Consider the following 18,086-nt stretch of genomic DNA (forward strand, 5'->3'; position numbering starts at 1 on the left):
TACAGCGTGAGTTTGGACATGCAGATGTCCCAGCACAGAGAGAGAAGGGGTTGGGGGGAGCAGGGTGAGAGGGCAAATCCACCCATGGGCAGCCTGGGGTTCACCCATTGTGGCAGAGATGCTGCTCTCTCCCCTTTTCCATCCTCATCACTGCCCTTCATCCCCATCCCCCGCTCCTGTGCCCGTCCCTTGTTCACCTCCCTCTGCTTTCCTCTCCTGCCTCTTCCCCACCTCTGTTCCACACTGGAAACCCTTTCCTAGGGTGGCTCTGGGGGCTCCCCCAGATGGAATTTTCCCCTGTAAACAGAGGCAGCACCGGGCTGGTCTGACTGGTACCAGTTCCTCAATGGGAGGGACGTGGCCTTAGCAAGGAGAGATGTTTCTGCTGGTGAACCCAGCTCTGTGAGGACCATCCCTGCAGTGGGAGGGGTTGGTTGGTGTCTGTGGGGCTGGGCAGGGTGAAGACTGCAGGACACCTCTGTCACCATCACTGTCACCATCACTGTCACCATCACTGTCACCCCCTGGCTCTCCTCCTGCTGGTTTTCCGGCCCCCCCAGTTTCCTGCTGTGGGGCAGCTGGGTGTAAGCCCACGAGGCAGAGATTTCTGTGATTAGGCAACGCCAGGCAGCCTCTCCCCTTTCGTTTTCAGTGCCTCTTCTTCCTCTTCCCCTGGGCAGCCCCAGCATCCGCCCCGAGAGCAGCAGCAGCAGCAGCAGCAGAGCCCTGCATGGCCATGGAGAGCAGGGACCGAGAGCCCCTGGTGAGGAAAACGAGCTCCTCGTACCACACCTTCCCCGAGGGCACTGCCAGGAGGCTCGACAAGGAGTACCTGAGGTGAGGAGCAGGCTGGGCAGAGGTTGGGCTGTGCCCCCCATCCCGAGGGCAGTGGGCTGGGGGCAGCTGGGAGAAGAGCTGTTCCAAATTCCTGCAATTGCTGAGCTGCTTTGGGATGGAATCTCACCTGCCCACGGTGGCTGCAGGAGCCCACTTGGCAGCCTGATGGGTTTGTGTGACTCTTACGGGGGCAAGAGGTCCTGCTGGGGGCATGGGGGCTTTGCAAGAACTTTTTCCTTGCTCTGCTGGGATGAACCAGCTGCAACTGGGTCCGTGGTGCCACCCAGCTCCAGCCTCTGCTTTTCTCGCTTTGTTGAACCCCCTGAAAACTGCCTGGCACAGAGAGAAGCACTAGCACAGAGAAACCCCAACAGCCTGGGGCTGTGCAGAGCCATTCCCCAGGAAAATCCCTCCTTGGCTGTCACCAGAGGCTGGAGGAAGCAGGGTTTGAGTTTCTGCTGGCACCCAACACGTCCCTGTCCCTCTGTGCCTCCCCCAGGAGCCTCCACAACAAGCGGCTTTACCTGGCCGTGTTTGCCGCTGTCCTGGGCAACTTCAGCTTCGGCTTCGCCCTGGTTTATCCCTCCCCCGTCATCCCTGCCCTGGAGGCTCATCCCAGCCCTGCGCTGAGGCTGGACCAGCACACAGCGCCCTGGTTCGGGGTAAGGAGCGGGGTTATCCCGGCCAGGGTGCGGGCAGAGCCGGGGGGCGCCCGGGGGGGATGCCAGGCTCACATAGCACCCTGGTTAGGGGTAAGGAGCTGGAGAGTGGGATGGGGCAAAGCCGGGGGTGCCAGGCTTATAAAGTGCCCTGGTTATAAGGAGCTGGGAAGCAGGATGGGGCAGAGCCGTGGGGTGCCCCGAGGGATGCCAGGCTCGCACAGAAGGGGTCATAAGGAGCTGGGGATCAGGATGGGGCAGTGCCAGGGATGCCGGGGGGGATGCCAGGCTCACCCAGCCCCTCTCTCCGCATGCCCCACAGTCGGTGTTCACGCTGGGAGCGGCGGCGGGCGGGCTCAGCACGATGCTGCTCAACGACTGCCTGGGCCGCAAGCTGAGCATCATGTTCTCGGCTCTGCCCTCGGCGCTGGGGTACGCGCTGCTGGCAGGAGCCCAGGGCCTCTGGATGCTGCTGCTGGGCCGGGTGCTGACGGGCTACGCCGGCGGAGTGACCTCTGCCTCCATCCCGGTAATGTGCCAGGGGAATGCGGGGCAGAAGGGGCTGTAGATGGGTAGGGGAATGCAGGGCAGGAGGGTTGGATGGGCAGGGGGATGCAGGGCAGAAGGGGCTGTAGATGGGTAGGGGAATGCAGGGCAGGAGGGTTGGATGGGCAGGGGGATGCAGGGCAGGAGGTGCTGTGGATGGGCAGGAGGTGCTGTGGATGGCAGGGGGATGCAGCAGGTGCTGTGGTGCCCTGGATGACCCGGTGATGATGCCGGGGCACCCCGCTGCTTTTCGGAGGCATCAGGGCTGTGTCTGGGCGAGCGGGGATGGGGAGGATGCAGCACCAGGGCTGGGGAGGGTGTACCCGCTGTTGGTGCTGGATTTCCTCGCCCGCAGGAAAGACAAGGCAGGTCCCCAGCCCCTGCTCCTCCCAGCAGTTATTTCCTCCCGAACAGCAGGCTCGTGTTTCACACAGAGGGGAAGGCAGGGGTTGAGTAACACCAGGGCACCTCTTTCCAGTAATGCAGCCACTGGAGCACTTCTCCTACACCGGGGGGAGGAGAGAAGCAGTGCTGCCGGCCAGGCTGTCCCTTCCTCTGGCCAGAAGCAGCAGAACCCATCAGGTCCCCACGCCGAGAGGGCAATTCCCCAGCAATTTGGGTTTCCTCTGGTCACAGGGTGTGACTGCGAGGTGACAGAGGGCAGGAGCAGTGGGTGACAAGGGGATGTTGCAGCTCTGTGAAGGGGATGTTGCAGCTCTGTGAAGTGTGTGCTGTCCCTGTGCAGGTTTACATCTCGGAGATCTCCCACCCGGGGGTCAGGGGGATGCTGGGTGCCTGTCCCCAGATCATGGCAGTGCTGGGCTCCCTCGTCCTGTACGCTCTGGGTAAGTATCTCTGTGGTGTCCCAGTGGCCAGGGCAACACTGTGGGGAGGGGGAGCTTAAAATAACCTTCTGAGCAGATGAGGGCTTGTTCCCCTCAGCAGTGCTGAGAGGGCTGGACAGGTCATTCATGCCCCTTACCCTGGTGTGTGTGCCCTGAGGAATGAATCCATAGCCTACATGGACCTGTGGCCATCACTGTGCCCACAGATCCAGGTCCTGATGAGGTTTTGCCCAGGCTCGAGGGCAGCACACAATGATATCCCTGTGCATCACCTGCCAGCACATGCCCTGGTTGCAGCAGGATCTTGCTGGATGCTCTCAGATTTGCTGGAATTTCCCCATTATATACTGCTGGAAATGCTGCTGTAATAGGAGAGAATACATTCAAAATACATTTTTTGTTATTACTGTTTTTCCTGCTGTGTTTATTAAATGAAATCATTGGGGTGCTCAGGTGGAGGCAAGGCCAGGACACCCATTCCTGAGTGGTTTTCCCCTAACTGTGCTGCTCTGGCAGGGCTGGTCCTGGACTGGCGCTGGCTGGCCGTGGCCGGGGAGGTGCCGGTGCTTGCCATGGTCCTCCTGCTCTGCTTCATGCCCAACTCGCCCCGGTTCCTGCTCTCCCAGGGCAAGGAGGAGGAGGCCCTGGGCTCCCTGTGCTGGCTGAGGGGTCAGGACACAGATTATGCCCGGGAGTACGAGCAGATCAAGGACAGCGTGAGGAAGCAGGTGAGGAAGTTCAGCATGGGCAGAAATAACATGAAAACTGCAAAATCCATGCCCTGGGCAACTCTTCTGCCAGATGGCTCCCAGAGGTTCTCACTTTGTGTTTCTGCCTTTGTGCCCCCCAGAGCCGTCGGGTTTCCTGTGCTGAGCTCAAGGACCCCTTTCTTTACAAGCCCATCCTGATTTCGGGGCTGATGAGGTTCCTGCAGCAGCTCTCGGGGGTCACCTGCATCCTCGTGTACCTGCAGCCAATATTCAAGAAAACATCTGTCATCCTGGTGAGCCCTGGGCTTCAGCTCCTGCTCGGGCTGCCTGGGCCTTCAGTGAGGGTTGCCGAATGCTCCCACTTCCCTACAGACATAAAACCCTTTTTTTAAAGGATCTGCCCTTCAAAAGGCTGAGGGAGGATGGGGAGCAGGACTGGCCCCACTGTGCTCCTCCTCTGAGTTCAGGCTCATCATCTCCAGTCTCCTACTGGGGGAACAGCCTTGGCCAAGCCCTCAGCAGCTGTAGGCACTTGTCCCTTTCCTCAGCTCAGCTTCCCCATGGGTTTTTTGCAGAAAGCGGAGTACGATGCAGCTCTGGTGGGCCTGGTGCGTCTGTCTGCAGTGGTCATCGCTGCTGTGTCCATGGACAAAGCTGGCAGGAAGATTCTCCTGTTTGTGTCAGGTGTGGCTCTCTCCACTTCTCCCACTGTGTTCTCAAGGGAAGCTCCTATTGAAGGATTTTCAGGAGCTCTGCAAGTGTGCAGGAGTGGAAATTTCAGCCCTACAGGGCTCAGGAAGAGAGGCAGGGAGGTCTCTTTCCCTTGGTGGTGCTTCAGCTCCTCAGCAGAGGCATTCCCAGGAGAGGAATCACTCACCCCTCATTCTCACTGTGCTGCTGCCTCTCTCCACAGCTGGTGTCATGTTGATCTCCAACCTGACCATGGGGCTCTACATCCACTTTGAGCCAACTTCTCACAATGGCACCGTGGCCAACACCACCCTGGAGAGTTCTGCCAACCTCCCTGCTGAGCCAACAAACTACATCACCCTCATCCCCCTCCTGGCAACCATGTTCTTCATCATGGGTAGGTGCAGAGAGCCACAGGACTGGCCACCAGCCAGGGGAGGGTGTTTCTCATCCAAGGCAGGGTGATGTGGAGCAAGGAGATTGGGGTTGGAGGGGGAAGGAAGGCAGATGTCCCTGGAAGAGCAAGAAAGGTGGCATGAGGAATGACATGAATGGGAGGCATAATGATTGCTCAGGGTTCTTCTGCACTCCTCAGTGATCTTCAAGGCCTGACCCCCTCCTCTTCTTCCCTGCAGGTTATGCCATGGGCTGGGGCCCCATCACTTGGCTGCTGATGTCGGAGATCCTCCCTCTCAAAGCCCGTGGGGTCGCCTCAGGCCTCTGTGTGCTCGTGAGCTGGCTGACAGCCTTCACCCTGACCCAGTTCTTCCTCCCAGTCGTGGTGGGTACTGCCTGGGGGTGTCCAGCAGTCCCTCCCAGCCCCTCTCTGTACCAGCTCACAGCTGCTTTCTGCTCCTTTCCAGAACTCCTTCGGCCTCGAGGTGCCCTTCCTGTTCTTCGCTGTCATCAGTGCTGGGAACATCTTATTCACTGGTTGTTGTGTCCCTGAAACCAAAGGCAGGTCTCTGGAGCAGATTGAGGCCTTTTTCAGGACTGGCAGGAGGTCCTTCCTGAGGTAGGAGCTGCCCTTGCCCAGGCTGAGGGCGAAGCAAACTTGTGCTGCTGGAAGTGGAGGCTGGAGCTCCCTGTGGGACAGGAAGGGGCAGCAGTATTCACCTTGCTCTGGCTGTAGAAGCTGCCAGCTGGAACTTTACCTTCTCCTCCTGTCAACCCTTGGGATGGGAGCAGGTCACCAGCAGGGCCAGGCTGGAGATGAAGGTGTCCTGGAAGAATAACAGTGTGGGCAGGAGACTGTGGTTGCCCTTTGCTCAGCAGCCTGAGGGTCTGAGGGCTTGGCTGGAGTTGAGTTTACAGCAAAAGCTCATCGTGTAGCTGCAAGAATAAAACAGTTTTGCCTCCAACTGCAGGACTTGATTTTTTGCCTCCAACTGCATTGCCTTGATTTGCAGAGAAGGGAGGGATGGGAGAGGCAGAGCAGGACTGAGGCAAGGGGAACCACAGCAGCCTGCAGCTCCCCAGAGCAGTGTCAGGCACTCAAGGACTGTGAAAGAGGCAGAGCCAGATCTTTTGTATAAAAAGCTGCCACATTTTATTGCTCTAAAAACACACATTACACTAGAAGCCTAATGAACAAGACCAAATACAGTTCACAAAGAAAACCCAGGACAAAAGAGTGGGAACAGACAAACATCCAGCTGTAGTGCAAGTGATTCCCTGTGGGAAAGACACAGTGAGTACTGACAACACTTTGTGCTGGGGTGGGTCCTTCCCACCACACAAAGAGGGAGGTGGATGCGCCTCCACCTCCATCACTTTGAGATTTCAACTGCATAGCTAGTAGCAAATCAGTCTTACCCCTTTCCTGTGTGTCCTGCAAGATTAAGAACCTTTTATAATTATTTTTAGAGCTAACCCGAGGTAAAACACGGCTGCAGGAGGTGGTTATGGCTGTGAGGAACAAATGGCCTTGCTTGGTCCAGCCTGGCTCCTCCCAGAAGGGCAGAGGCACAAGGCTGAGCTGGGACAGGATGTGCCCAAGCATTTGTCCAAGCTCCTGAGATGCACTTGGCACCCTGAGGGCTATTCCTGGGACATTCAGCCTGCTGTCCTGAGGAAGCAGGGGGTAAAACAGCATGTCTGAGTCAGCCCTCCAGATGTGTCAGCTGCCATTCTAATCTCCTGCAGCAGGAGATGAGAAATCACCTAGGAGAAGATGTGCTTTATCACAGCATTAATTTAAAACAGCCTAGGACAGAGGGAGAGTAGTGGGCCAAAATTAAAAACACAGAAAACATTCAGTATTAAACCTACCCTTTGCTGCTGAGACCCTTTTCCAGAAAGATGTTCAGCCCTGGCTGGAACACAACTTTTTCTAAGCATGGCCTGACTACAAGAGGTCTCAAGAGCCTCTGGTTTCCAATGACTTTCTGAAGATCAGGATTTCTGGCAGCCCTGTGCTCGAGCATTCTCTTTCTCACATGGCTAGGGACCAGCTCTTGATACCTTCACTTCAGTGAAACCCTTCCCTGAAGACAGTGGATGTTTTTTTCCTGAGGAAAAAAATGACAGAGATTAATTGAGCTTCCCAGGGCTCAGCCTAAGGAGGAAATGCCCCACTAGGAAACGAGGTTGGACTCCAGCTCCTGAGAGAACCCCATGGAGGAGCATTTTCTGAGTGACCTCCTTCCTCCAGCACAGCGAGTCCCAGGGCTTTTGCTACAACATTTGGAGTGTGAGAAATCACAGTGGCTCTTTCCAGAGGTAGAATGGTGTTTTTATTCACTGCACACACAGAGAATCGATGGGTGTTACAGAGCAGCGAGCTCTGCCCTGCTCTTCACGCCCCATGGGCAGCCCCAGGGGACACAGAGCTGCCACACATGAGTGGCAGAGGCATGGAAGAGTGGCACAGTGCACAAACCTGCCCTGGTGACTGGTGTGTGACAGGCCACTGCTCCCCAGGGGTCCTTCCAGCTCAGTCCTCAGTGTGTCACCCCCTGAGCCCTCACATCATCTCCTTTCCAAGCCTGGAGAGCAGACCCTGCCCCACAGAGCCCCTCTGGATCAGCCATCCCACCTGCAAGCCCTCAGCAGGGGTTGGATTGAGCCTGTGAAACCTCCAGAGCAGGGTTTAAACCTCATTTGTCCTCACACAGCTCCAAGTACCCCGAGGGTGCCTCTAAACACAACTAACAAGCACCATGCACTGGCATTAACTACTGGGATGCTACTCTACTCTAAAGCTCTTCCTATCTCCACCAAACAGGCCCACATGGAGGTGAAACCATCCACTGATGTCACTACAGCTCTTACAAGCCAGGGTGCTGTCACCAAGCCTGTCTGGCAGCATCTGGCTTGGTTCCTGCTGCAGCAGACAGCCAAGGGTTCTCACTCCAGAGAGGACCCTGTAGGAGTCACCACCCTTGGAGCACCATCTGAGACACCTCCATGGTGGCAGCACTTCAAGCACTGTGGCCAAAGGCTCCAGCTCAGGTCTGTCAGGGGAGTCCCTGAGACCATTTTCAGCTGAGCTTTGCCACCCACTCATGGTGGCAGATTGATGCACATTTCTCCCTTGCCTCAGCCCCAGGGTCACACCCTGCTGCCACCAAACACTGTGACAGCACTGCTGGGTCTCCTGCCTCGGTGCCAAGGAGCAGAGTGGGCCCTGCAGGTGCCCTGGAGCAGCACCCACCTCCCCCAGCCACAGGGACCATGCAGGAGGAGAGGCAGATGAGGGTCCCACCAGCTCTGTGCTCCCTCAGAGCACCCTGGAAGTCTCAGCCGTTGAGCTCTGCTTTGCCTTTGGCCTCCTGACACTAAAGCTACTGCAGAACTACTCACAGAGCAAAGCTGCCACTACCAGAGACACTGACATGCATCAGTCTGCAACATTCCTCTACTAAACTACAGAACTCCCCACACCCCCCTGAAATCAAAGCCTGTGCCCATTCCTGAGGCAGGGCTCTGCCCTTGCAGCACCGGAGGTTTTTCCCTCTGGAGTATTCCTCCTGCATGGCCCCTGCATTGCATCCAGCACCAGGGATCAGCCAAGGGCTAGGAGCTCCAAACCAGCACAGCTTTGAGGGAAAAAAACCTTCCTTTATGGAAAAAACCCAGGCTGGTGGTTCCTGCTGTGCACCCCAGACAAGGGGTGTTGGAGCAATCCCAGTTCAAAGGTGGGGGAAAGGGGCTTTGCACAAAAAGGGTGCCCACATCCAGGAAATCCTGGAATCCTCACAGCTCCTGAGCTCCAGGGAAGAAGCAGCAGCTCACAGGAGCCAGCAGCTTGAGGAAGGGCAGGGTTGAGGAGAGTTTTCAGCACGGACAGACCCCTCTGACAGACAGACAGACAGCACTGAGCCTCCAGCAGCATTTCTCAGAGCACAGCACAAGCCCTCTGAACCCAAGGATTCAAACTGGGACACACAGTGCTGGTGGCTGTCCCAGTCCAGCAGTTACAGCCCAGTTTTCCTCCCTTCTCTCTCCCAGAAGAAGGGGAAAACACAGTTTGTCAAGTTTGTGGCCCAGAAAAAGACAAATGGGTCAAAGGACAACGCACTTTTTTTGAAGAATCTGAGAAACACTCTGAAGGCTGAAATTGGATTTTGCAGCAGCCAGGGCTGTCCCTGGGTTCAGAGACTCCTGGCGAAATGAGGCAGCCTGTGAAGGACAGGAAACAGAGCACTCCTTTCTCCTATATCCAGAGAAAATGAGTCCCATTAAAGAACTTAAATAGCTAGAAATAAATTATTCCCCTTTTTCCTAATGAAAACAAAAAGCAACCATATAAAAATCAAATAAATTAAAATCCCCAGGACAAACTGGGATGAGAAGAGGGGGATCTGGACTTAGTGAGCAGTTTTGTACTGCATGGTACAAAGCAAACAGAAAATGCAGTGTGAAAACCACAGAGAGCCTGGAATAGCAAATTAAAACATCCCAGCTGTCCACACTGAAATGGTGCAGCCTCCTCTCTGTTTGCACAGGGAAGTTGTGCCACCTTCCCATACAAAACCAGCTCAGGATTGATGCAAAAACCACAATCCCAAAGACAAAGGCTGCACCAGAGCAGAGTAGGTCCCTTGACAGAGGGATGCAGAGTCCCAGGCTCATAAGGCAGGAATGCTCCTGCTCATCAGTTACCCTCACACCAGCAAAAAATCCCACTTGGCTCAAGAAACAACATCCTTTTCAGCTGAGGTACAGGAAATATTGTTTCCCTTTTGCCCCAATAAAAGAGTGAAGCTTAAGAAAAGTGCCCTTATTAAGACAAAGTAATTAATTCTTACAATTTAAGTAAATGGCAGTCACTGCCTGTATCTGTGTCCAGAGGAAGCAGGGACTGTGCTTTGGAGGCCCTAGGATCTGCCCAGCAGCTCCGGCAGCTCCCTTGAAGAGATGGATTTTATCTTTAGATGAGTTTTTCTGGAAATCCTTTCCTGTGCAGCGATGCCTCCAGTGCTTGGTCCCATAATTAAAACAATGGAAGAAGACCAAGGTTAAGCACCAGGGGGTTTTAGGTGTTGTACCTGGGAAGGGCCATCCCAGGGAGTGTTGCTAAGACGTGGAACCTGCACTGGCAGGTCCTCTGTCTCTCCTCACCCATCCACAGGGCAGTCCAGAAAAAAAATAAAAGGTTGTGAAAGCAGCACTCAGAGAGCCAGCACCTCTGCAGGTAAAAGAAAAGAAAATATTAAAAAATAAGGGCACTGTTTGGGTTGAGAGCTGAGGAGAGAAGGAGAGACGTGCTGAGGTCTGGCTGCTGGTGTGAGGAGAGGACACAGCCTGCCCCAGCCCCTGAGATTCCCACTTGCTGCAGTGTCCAGGGACATCGTGGTGTAGCAGGGAGTGGAGAGGACAGAGGGAAGGGCAGAGCAGACTTCCACATCTTCACCATGTCCAGGAGATGCCATCCAGAGCTCGTGTCCTTCAGAGAGCCTGTCCCTCCAGGCTTCCCGTCAGCTTCTCTTCATCCATCTGCTTCTGCTGCTGGTGGATGCGGGCGTAGGAGATGGCATCTCCCCTGTGGGAGCAAGGGACAGCATGGGTGTGGCAGGGACTGTCCCAGCTGGGGCTGCCTCTCCGTGCCAAGGGATTCCAGGGGTCAAACCACACTTGCTGGCCCTCCCCAACCCCCAAAGCTGGGCCCATCCACCCAACAGCTGCAGACAGAAGAGTGGGACCCCCAGAACCCCCAAAACTCAGAGCTTCAGCAGCCCCCAGAACCTCCCCACACAGGGCACAAGGGTGGGACTCTCAGAATCCCCAAAACTCAGAGCTTCAGCAGCCCCCAGGACCTTCCCTCACAGAGCAGAAGGGTGAGACTCTCAGAACTCCCAAAATTCAAAGCTTCAGCAGCCCCCAGGGCCTTCCCTCACAGGGAAGAAGGGTGGGACCCTCAGAACCCCCAAAACTCAGAGCTTCAGCAGCCCCCATGACCTCCCCTCACAGGGCCCTGAGGTGAGGGAGATTTTCTCTGCCATGAGGGAGAACGTGGAATGATCCACGCTCACACCTCAGCACGGTTTGTGCACCAGCAAAGCAGAGCCTTAGGGAGGCAGATGGAGCAGCTCTGGAGCTCCATCTCCCCCTTTCCCTCCCCGAGCACCTGAACCTCTCTTACTTCTTTCCCAGGGCCGACATTCCGTAGAGCACGCCGGTGGCGAAGGCGATGGCATTGCCCAGGAGCGTGGTCAGCGTCAGGCTGAGTATGACGGGGAACACGGCCATGCTGCAAGACAGGGGCAGCCCTCAGAGCAGGGCCCTGCTCCCCAGGGGTTGCAGGGGTGTTTTTATCCTGGGGTGTGCCCACCATGAGCCCTCAGGAGCATCCTCACCCGCAGTAGAAAGCTGCTTTCTGCCAGGCCCGCAGCCGGTCGGCCCTGGCAGCCACGGCGTTGGCGAACTCGATGAACTGGCAGCAGAAAGGGGCCTCACACAGGAACAACACGAAGGCGTTGAACCTCCAGAGAGAGCAAACCAGAGTTAATCCTGCCATTAGGCACCAATTTGGGGGTCAGCAATGCCCCCCAGACCCACAGAGAGCAGATATTCCATGCTCTGCGCAGGTGGAGTGAATGGTGAGGCTGGGCCCCGCTCTGCTCCCCCCCCTCAGTTCTTGATGATTTCCACATTTCCAAGCCCTGTTGCCCCAGATTTATTTTGGACAAGGGTAGCTCGGTATTTGCTCTCCAGAGAGAGCAAACCAGAGTTAATCCTGCTTTTAGGCACCAGACTGGGGGTCAGCAATGCCCTCCAGGCCCACAGAGAGCAGATATTCCATGCTCCGTGCAGGTGGAGGGAATGGTGAAGCTGAGCCCCGCTCTGCTCCCCCCTCAGTTCTTGATAATTTCCAAATTTCCAAGCTCTGCTACCTCAAACTTATATTGGACAAGGGTATCTAGGTATTTACCTAAAAATGCATTATGAAATAATATAAACAGAATAAACCCAACATCTCAACCTGCCTGGCAATTCCCAGAGCCTGATGGATGTTTCACTCCCATCCACTGCCCAAGCAGGGCAGCTTTGCCTCCTCAGTGGGATCTGGTTAACAATGCCTCCCTCCCAGCAGGAAAATGAAAATAAACCTGCTCACATCATCCACACGCCGGCTGCGATGTTCAGGGGGTTGATGGTGACACAGTTCCAGAGACCAGCAATGGCACAGGCTGGAAAGAAAGAGGTTTTCAGTGACCACCATGACCAACCTTGAATGCCCTTGGCCAGCACCTATGGGCACTGCAGGGCAGCACAGGATGGTGGGTGGAAAGGTCTGGTGGCCCAAAAGGAGACTGGAATGCAGGGAAGAGCCCTCCCCTGGTATCTTTTTGCTCTGAGTGCTGTTCCAACAATTATTTCCCTTGTGTAGAACAATATTTGCTTCCACGTGGAGTTCAGGATGTGCACCTGGATTTTATGTGTCAAGGTGGACAAGAAGTGCCAGCAGGTTCCACCTCTGAGCAGCACAGGGCAAGTTCAGCAGAAACATGGCTTGCACAGAGGAAAATAATAAATACAGCAGAGGTGAACACAGCTCTGCCACTCACTGCTGGTTCTGTGCAGCTTCACCAGAGGTGGGCAGAAAAAAGCCAAGTTGGGGTCTCTGGTAATACAAAAGGAAGTGAATAAAGCCCAAAATCACCCCAGTGCTCCTGGCTCTGTAACTCAGGGAGAGGAACCAGGCAGCAATGACTGAGCTGAGCTGCACCCACCTCCCTGCTGCCTCATTAAACTTGCAGAGTGTTCCTGGCACCTGATATGGGCCCTTCCCTCTGCCAGGGCCAGAGCTGGCACCAGGAACTCGAGCTCAGCTGGGAGGGCAGGAGACACACCTCAGCAAACATCATCACACTGTAAAACTCCACCTAAAATGGATTCTATAGACTTTAAAGGCTGTCTTGGGGATGATGGAGAGCAGCAGAGCCCCTCTCTGAGGATGAGACCAGCCCTGGATTGAGGATTTTGGGTGTCTGCTGAGGGGATCCCTGAGCAGAGCTGCTGTGAGCAGCCTTGACCTTCAAAAGCCTGGCACATGCTTGCAAGGTTTCTTTTAAGCAGTTGCTGCTGAATCCTCAAAGTTCCTTTAAAAATAGTTATCCTTGTTTACCAAGCTGGGAAGCAGAATTGCAGGCAGTGACAGGACACATTGAAGGTCATCCCATGAGCAAATGACCTCCTGGTCTTAGGAAATACCAAAAACATTATTTTTTAACACTTCCTAGAACTAAGCCCACAGGACCCAAAATCTTTTGGAGAGTCCTGCAAGAGCAAGATCAGCTAGCAGAGGGGATATTCCAGAGGTTGTGCTAACGTCTGTGCTCCAAGGGCACTTCTCACCCTCCCATGCCACAGGTTCCACTGTCACTGTCCCCAGGGGAAACTGAGGCACGGGGGTGAGGTGATCTGTTCATGGTCACAGGTGCAAACAGCTGGAGAGGAGCAATGGCAAATAGGATTCCAGCAGAGCACAGAGGTTCAGGCAGTTCCCAGCAGGTCTCCACCACACAACAAACCAAGAGAAGCAGAATGTTCTTTTCCAAGCAAGTTTCCAGGGGTTGTTTTGCCAGGTTTCTGGTTTGGTTTTGTCCCCAAACACTCCAAAACAACCCTGCAGCACCGTGTCCCTGCAGCACTCCTGGCTCAGCAACCAGCCTGGTTGGCAGAGGACTAATGACCCAGGAAGCAGAGCTGAGCAAGCCCCACGTCAGCAGGAGCAGCAGGAAAGGAGTCAAAGGTTTGGGATCACAGGAGCACTGCCCCCAGAGCTGCTGCCAACAGCCACAGGACAACTCAAGTGACCTTGGGTCTCCTTTGCAGAGCTGCTTGTCCCACACAGCCTGGTACATCCTTGTCCCACCAGGGCAGGAGCTGATTCCAACCCTGCCAAGCCAAAAATTTGTTTTTAAAATGTTTTCTTTTCAAACAGAGGCCTCACAACAGGGTTAAAACACAGATAATGCTCCGTGGCACGTAAGCTATGGGAGACAGACAGTTCTGCCATTTGTTTAACTGCTGTCCCATCTCGAATCTCTGAGGAAGCACAAATAACTGGGAGTTAAATGAGGGGGGAAGGACACCCTTCCCTACAAAGGCTCTATTCATTTCCAGCAGCTGGTCACTGTCCTCAACACAAGCCTATTTTTGCTCCTGGAGTGTTTTACAAAAGCCACAGACTCTCCTCGTCCCATTACAAACAGGAACACAAGGAGAGAAGGGACTTGGCCAAGGTCACCAAGCCAGCATGTGCAGGAGCCAGAAAGGGATCCTGAACCTTGTCTGTCTGGTTCTTGCTCCAGCCCTTGGATTTTTCTGGCTGCAGCAAGCTGTGGCTGCAGGTGTTTGCATGTGGCAGATGTTGCCTGCTGGTCTCACCTCTGCTAACAAAGTTTCTCTTCCTTTCTTAGGGAATTTTTCCTTCTGTAAGAAACAATCCAGCCCTGTAGCAGCATTACAATCCAGTTGCTCACAAAACTTATAAATTAGTTCTGTTTTTTCACAGCGAGCTCTGAGAACAACAGCAAACTCCAGCCTTGCTGGTTTATTCATCACCTCTTCTCCAAACCATCCACCTTCAACAAGGTGGTGCTGAACAAGCAGCATTTTGAAGAGGAGTGTTGGTAGCACAGGGCACTGGTTGTTTTTTCCACAATCACCCCTTTCCCTGTTCATAAGGAGAGTTTGTGCCTCATTCTCTGCCTGATAAAGAGACAGGGCTCCAGAGCCAGCTGTCACTCCCCAAATCTTTGGCAAACCCTGTTAAGAACCTGGCTCTTCTTCCAAAAGCTTCTCCCAGACTCACCCAAAGACATAAAACTCTCATCTTTCCTGTAAAAACAAGCCACGAGGTCGCAGATCTGTGAACAAAAGGTTGGGAAAATAATCCAAGTATAATTCAGCTGCTTTGAAACACAAAGACGGAGAAGGAAAAAGAAGAAATTTGCACTTTCAAGCCACTCACGAGCTGCTGTAGCACGAGGCTGGCAGTGCCACCAGCGTGACCCACCAGCTCTTCACCCTCCATCCACATCACCCTGAGCTCTGCATGGAATAAGACTGCAGGAACAGTGCTGAGGCTCCTGCTACAGCCACAGCCCGTGGGAAAGAAGCTGCTCCTCTGAACCCCCACCTGGGACCTGCTCCACAGACACTTCCCAGCTGGTTCTCCTGGCTGCTGGCCGGGCCAGGAGTGCGGGGGCCTCCGGCAGGGCACGGGGTGTGCAGAGCAGTCCCACCAAATCCTGTCACACCTCCAGCATTTCAGCACCTAGCACATGGAACGGGGAGAGCAGCTCATGTTTTACCAGCCTGGCTAAAAAGGGCTTAGAGGAGACTGCCCAGTGATACCACAGGGTGCAAATGTCAGCCCCAAAAACATGGTGGGGTTGTGCAGCCCAGCCCCAAGGCAAAAGGCAGGCAGGGGGAGAAGGTGATCAGACACAAAGCTCCAGCTGATGGAATAAATCAGGGCTGATTGCACTGGCTGAGAAACCTTCTTGTTTAACTTGAAGTCATGGACCTGAAGCAGGAGAAATTCTCCATCCTGTGCTCTGCAGGAGATCAGACTAAGCGGTCATAACAGTCCCTCCTGCTTTTAAGAGCTATTAATCTCTCCACAGAACGTAGCAAAACAGCACTCCAGGACAGGCTGATTTCTGGCAAACTTGCTGAGACTCTTTCCCTGGGAAAATTTTTTGCAGCAGCAGGTAATTCTGAGCTCAGCCAACTCACTCTGCGTCTGCAGCTCCGTTCTCTGTGTCCTACCAAAGCCCTTAAAAGCAAACAGCCAAACCCAAACCATTCTTCACCTTCAGCAAAACTCATGGGCAGGCCTTCTGCAATCAGCAACAGGAGCAATGGGAAACATGCTCTGACAGTCAGGATGGAGGGAAAAAAACCAAGTTGTAGGAACATATAAACACCCAAAATCAAACAGGATAAACCAAACCCTGTGGCCATTCTTCCAGCCCTGACCTGACCCCATGAGCCTGATGCTCATTGTAAAACCATCTAAATTGCCTGCCAGGCACCAGGGCTCAGCTGCTGCTCCCATCACTGCCAGGGAGTGCCACATCCAAAAAGAACCTCAGGGATTTGCAGATTGCCTTGTGACGTCCTGCTGTGGGTGCCAAAGTTCAGCAGGGTCAGTGAGCACAGAGCACATCCCTGGTCGGCTCAGTGGGCACAGGGCACATCCCTGGTGGGCTCAGTGGGCACAGAGCCCATCCCTGGTGGGCTCAGTGGGCATCCAGCACATCCCTGGTGGGCTCAGTGAGCACAGAGCCCATCCCTGGTGGGCTCAGTGGGCACCCAGCACATCCCTGGTGGGCTCAGTGGGCAGAGCCCATCCCTCATGAGCAGCTGAGCCCACCCTACTGCAGGCACAGCCACCGCTCTCCCTTCTGCCCCAAACACAGCAAATCAGCACCAGAGCTGGCACAACCCATCACCCCAATACCCCTTCATGGCACAGCCAACATGACCCCCAAAATGGGGTCAGGACCCCAAAACGGGGTCAGGACCCCAACAGGAGCTCTGTCATGCAGGAGGGGGCACACAGAGGGGAGGGGATACTCACACATGCCCCCGATGACCCCGGCAATCCTGCAGAGCCACCTGTACCACCAGGTCATGCCCTCATCGGCCGCTGCTGCCTCGGGGGCTTCTGCTGCTGCCGCTGCTGCTGGGAGCTGCTCATCCTGCGAGCTCATCTCCCCCCGCTGCCGGGGGCTCCTGCTGCCCACCTGAGCCCCCAGGTGTCACCCCCTGGTGCAGCCAGCCCCGGGGACAGCCCCTACAGGCAGGCCTGGGCCTGTGCCCGTGTTCCCATGCAGGGCTGGCCCCCCAGGGCTGACAATGGAGGCTGGCTGGCTGCAGAGCGGTGATGCCAGCGGGCCTGGAGCTGCTCCACGGCGGCTCGAGCTGCATTGTGGGTCCCCCCCGGCAGCAGGCAGGGCTTTGCCTTTGATGTCACTGCATTAAAAGGCTGTGGGCAGAGCTCTGCTGCTCATATTCATCAGCACAGGCACGGCCAGCACCTCACTCCAGCTCTGGGTGCCCCCGGGAAAAACTGGGTGTTGTTATCCAGGCAAGGCAGTGTTTGCTGCTCCAGAAAGGGAAACAGGAATGCTCTGTTTTCCAGAAAGGGAAACAGGAATCCTTCCCACTGACGGGAACTGAACGCTGTTGCAAAATCCTGCTCTCCAGATAAGAGGGTTGCACTCCCCCTTATCTGACTGGAATTAGGTTTTCTCCCTAAAAATGGGAGCACAAATAGCACTTTGCAAGCAGATGCCCCAGCTGGCAAGCTGGTGTTGTCCAAATGGGACAGGGGAACACCCTGAACTCTCCTAAGTGATGAAGGCAACAGCTGCATTTTGTGCAGATGAACGTGGAACAGAAGCAGAGCCCAGCTCTGCTCAGTCGATCTGGAACAGTAAATAGCAGTGAGACTTGGGATCCAGAGCAGAGTGGGAAGACAGATCCCATCTGCTAAAAGGTTACAAAAAAGGGATTAAGGAAAGGATGTCTTTTCATTACCATCTCCTGTCAGACAGGAAATGAAGGCCCAGGGCCTGCATCACCCACGCACTGCAGAGGGATAGCTGATGTATCCAGCTCCTCGAGGATCTCACTTCAGGAATCTATTTTCTGGCTCCTCCAGGAATGGAACATAAATCTGGAGGCTGGCAAGCAAAAAACTCCAGGTTTAACCAGCAAAAAAACAGCTATTAATTAAGGAGAGTATTTGTGGTTGTAGAAGGATGTCAGAGAATCCAACTGAGAGAAAGCAGAAGCAGGGTTAAAACTGCCCAGGCAGAACCATTTATTGCATCCAGCATGAAGAGCAAGTGCAGATGTGTCCAGCCAGGCTCCAGGTGCAGAAAAGACACTTTAGGCAGTATATTGTGATTTTGAGGAGGATGACAGATTTGGACCAAAGCACAGCGCAATGTTCAAGATACTGAAAAAAAGAAATAACCTAAAAAAATCATTTAAATGAAACTTGTGTATTTGCCACTGCTCTAAAATCCCTCTTCCTGCCACAGCTTGTCCATGCAGCCTCAACCACAGTTCTTGTCAAATGAAGATACAGATTGATCTGTTCTTATCTGAGTAAATCAGACCCGGCATCAAACCTGGCATTAATTCTTTTATTTTCTCACAGAAAAGAAGAGGTGGTATTCACTGTCAGATATCCAACAGCAGAACCACAGAAAGGGTGGCTGGGGAGGGACTCAGGATGTCATTTAGTCCTCCCACATAAGGCCAGCTGGCAGCAGGGCTTGCCCAGCAGTGCCTCAGTTCAGCCAATTTCTGAAAACATTCAAGCTTTG

The 18,086-nt window shown here is 54.5% G+C and overlaps 2 protein-coding genes across 2 annotated transcripts; one reads left to right on the forward strand and one right to left on the reverse strand.

Annotated features, from left to right (window-relative positions):
• Positions 1-736: 736 nt before the first annotated feature.
• On the forward strand, positions 737-5,526 carry SLC2A6 (solute carrier family 2 member 6). The gene is made up of 10 exons (XM_058818407.1): positions 737-837; positions 1,337-1,499; positions 1,819-2,025; positions 2,788-2,887; positions 3,404-3,615; positions 3,738-3,890; positions 4,173-4,281; positions 4,511-4,684; positions 4,923-5,068; positions 5,151-5,526. Exons 1-10 carry the CDS (start codon positions 737-739, stop codon positions 5,304-5,306), a joined length of 1,521 nt encoding a protein of 506 aa, XP_058674390.1. The 3' UTR covers positions 5,307-5,526.
• Positions 5,527-10,046: 4,520 nt separating this feature from the next.
• Positions 10,047-16,460, reverse strand: CACFD1 (calcium channel flower domain containing 1). The gene is made up of 5 exons (XM_058818438.1): positions 16,328-16,460; positions 11,849-11,921; positions 11,088-11,213; positions 10,874-10,981; positions 10,047-10,273 (listed from the first exon to the last, which is right to left on the reverse strand). The coding sequence occupies exons 1-5, from the start codon at positions 16,458-16,460 to the stop codon at positions 10,180-10,182; spliced, it is 534 nt and encodes a 177-aa protein (XP_058674421.1). The 3' UTR covers positions 10,047-10,179.
• Between the last annotated feature and the right edge of the window lie 1,626 nt (positions 16,461-18,086).

The sequence above is a fragment of the Ammospiza caudacuta genome, chromosome 21 (genome assembly GCF_027887145.1).
Source record: "Ammospiza caudacuta isolate bAmmCau1 chromosome 21, bAmmCau1.pri, whole genome shotgun sequence".
Lineage (NCBI taxonomy): Eukaryota > Metazoa > Chordata > Aves > Passeriformes > Passerellidae > Ammospiza > Ammospiza caudacuta.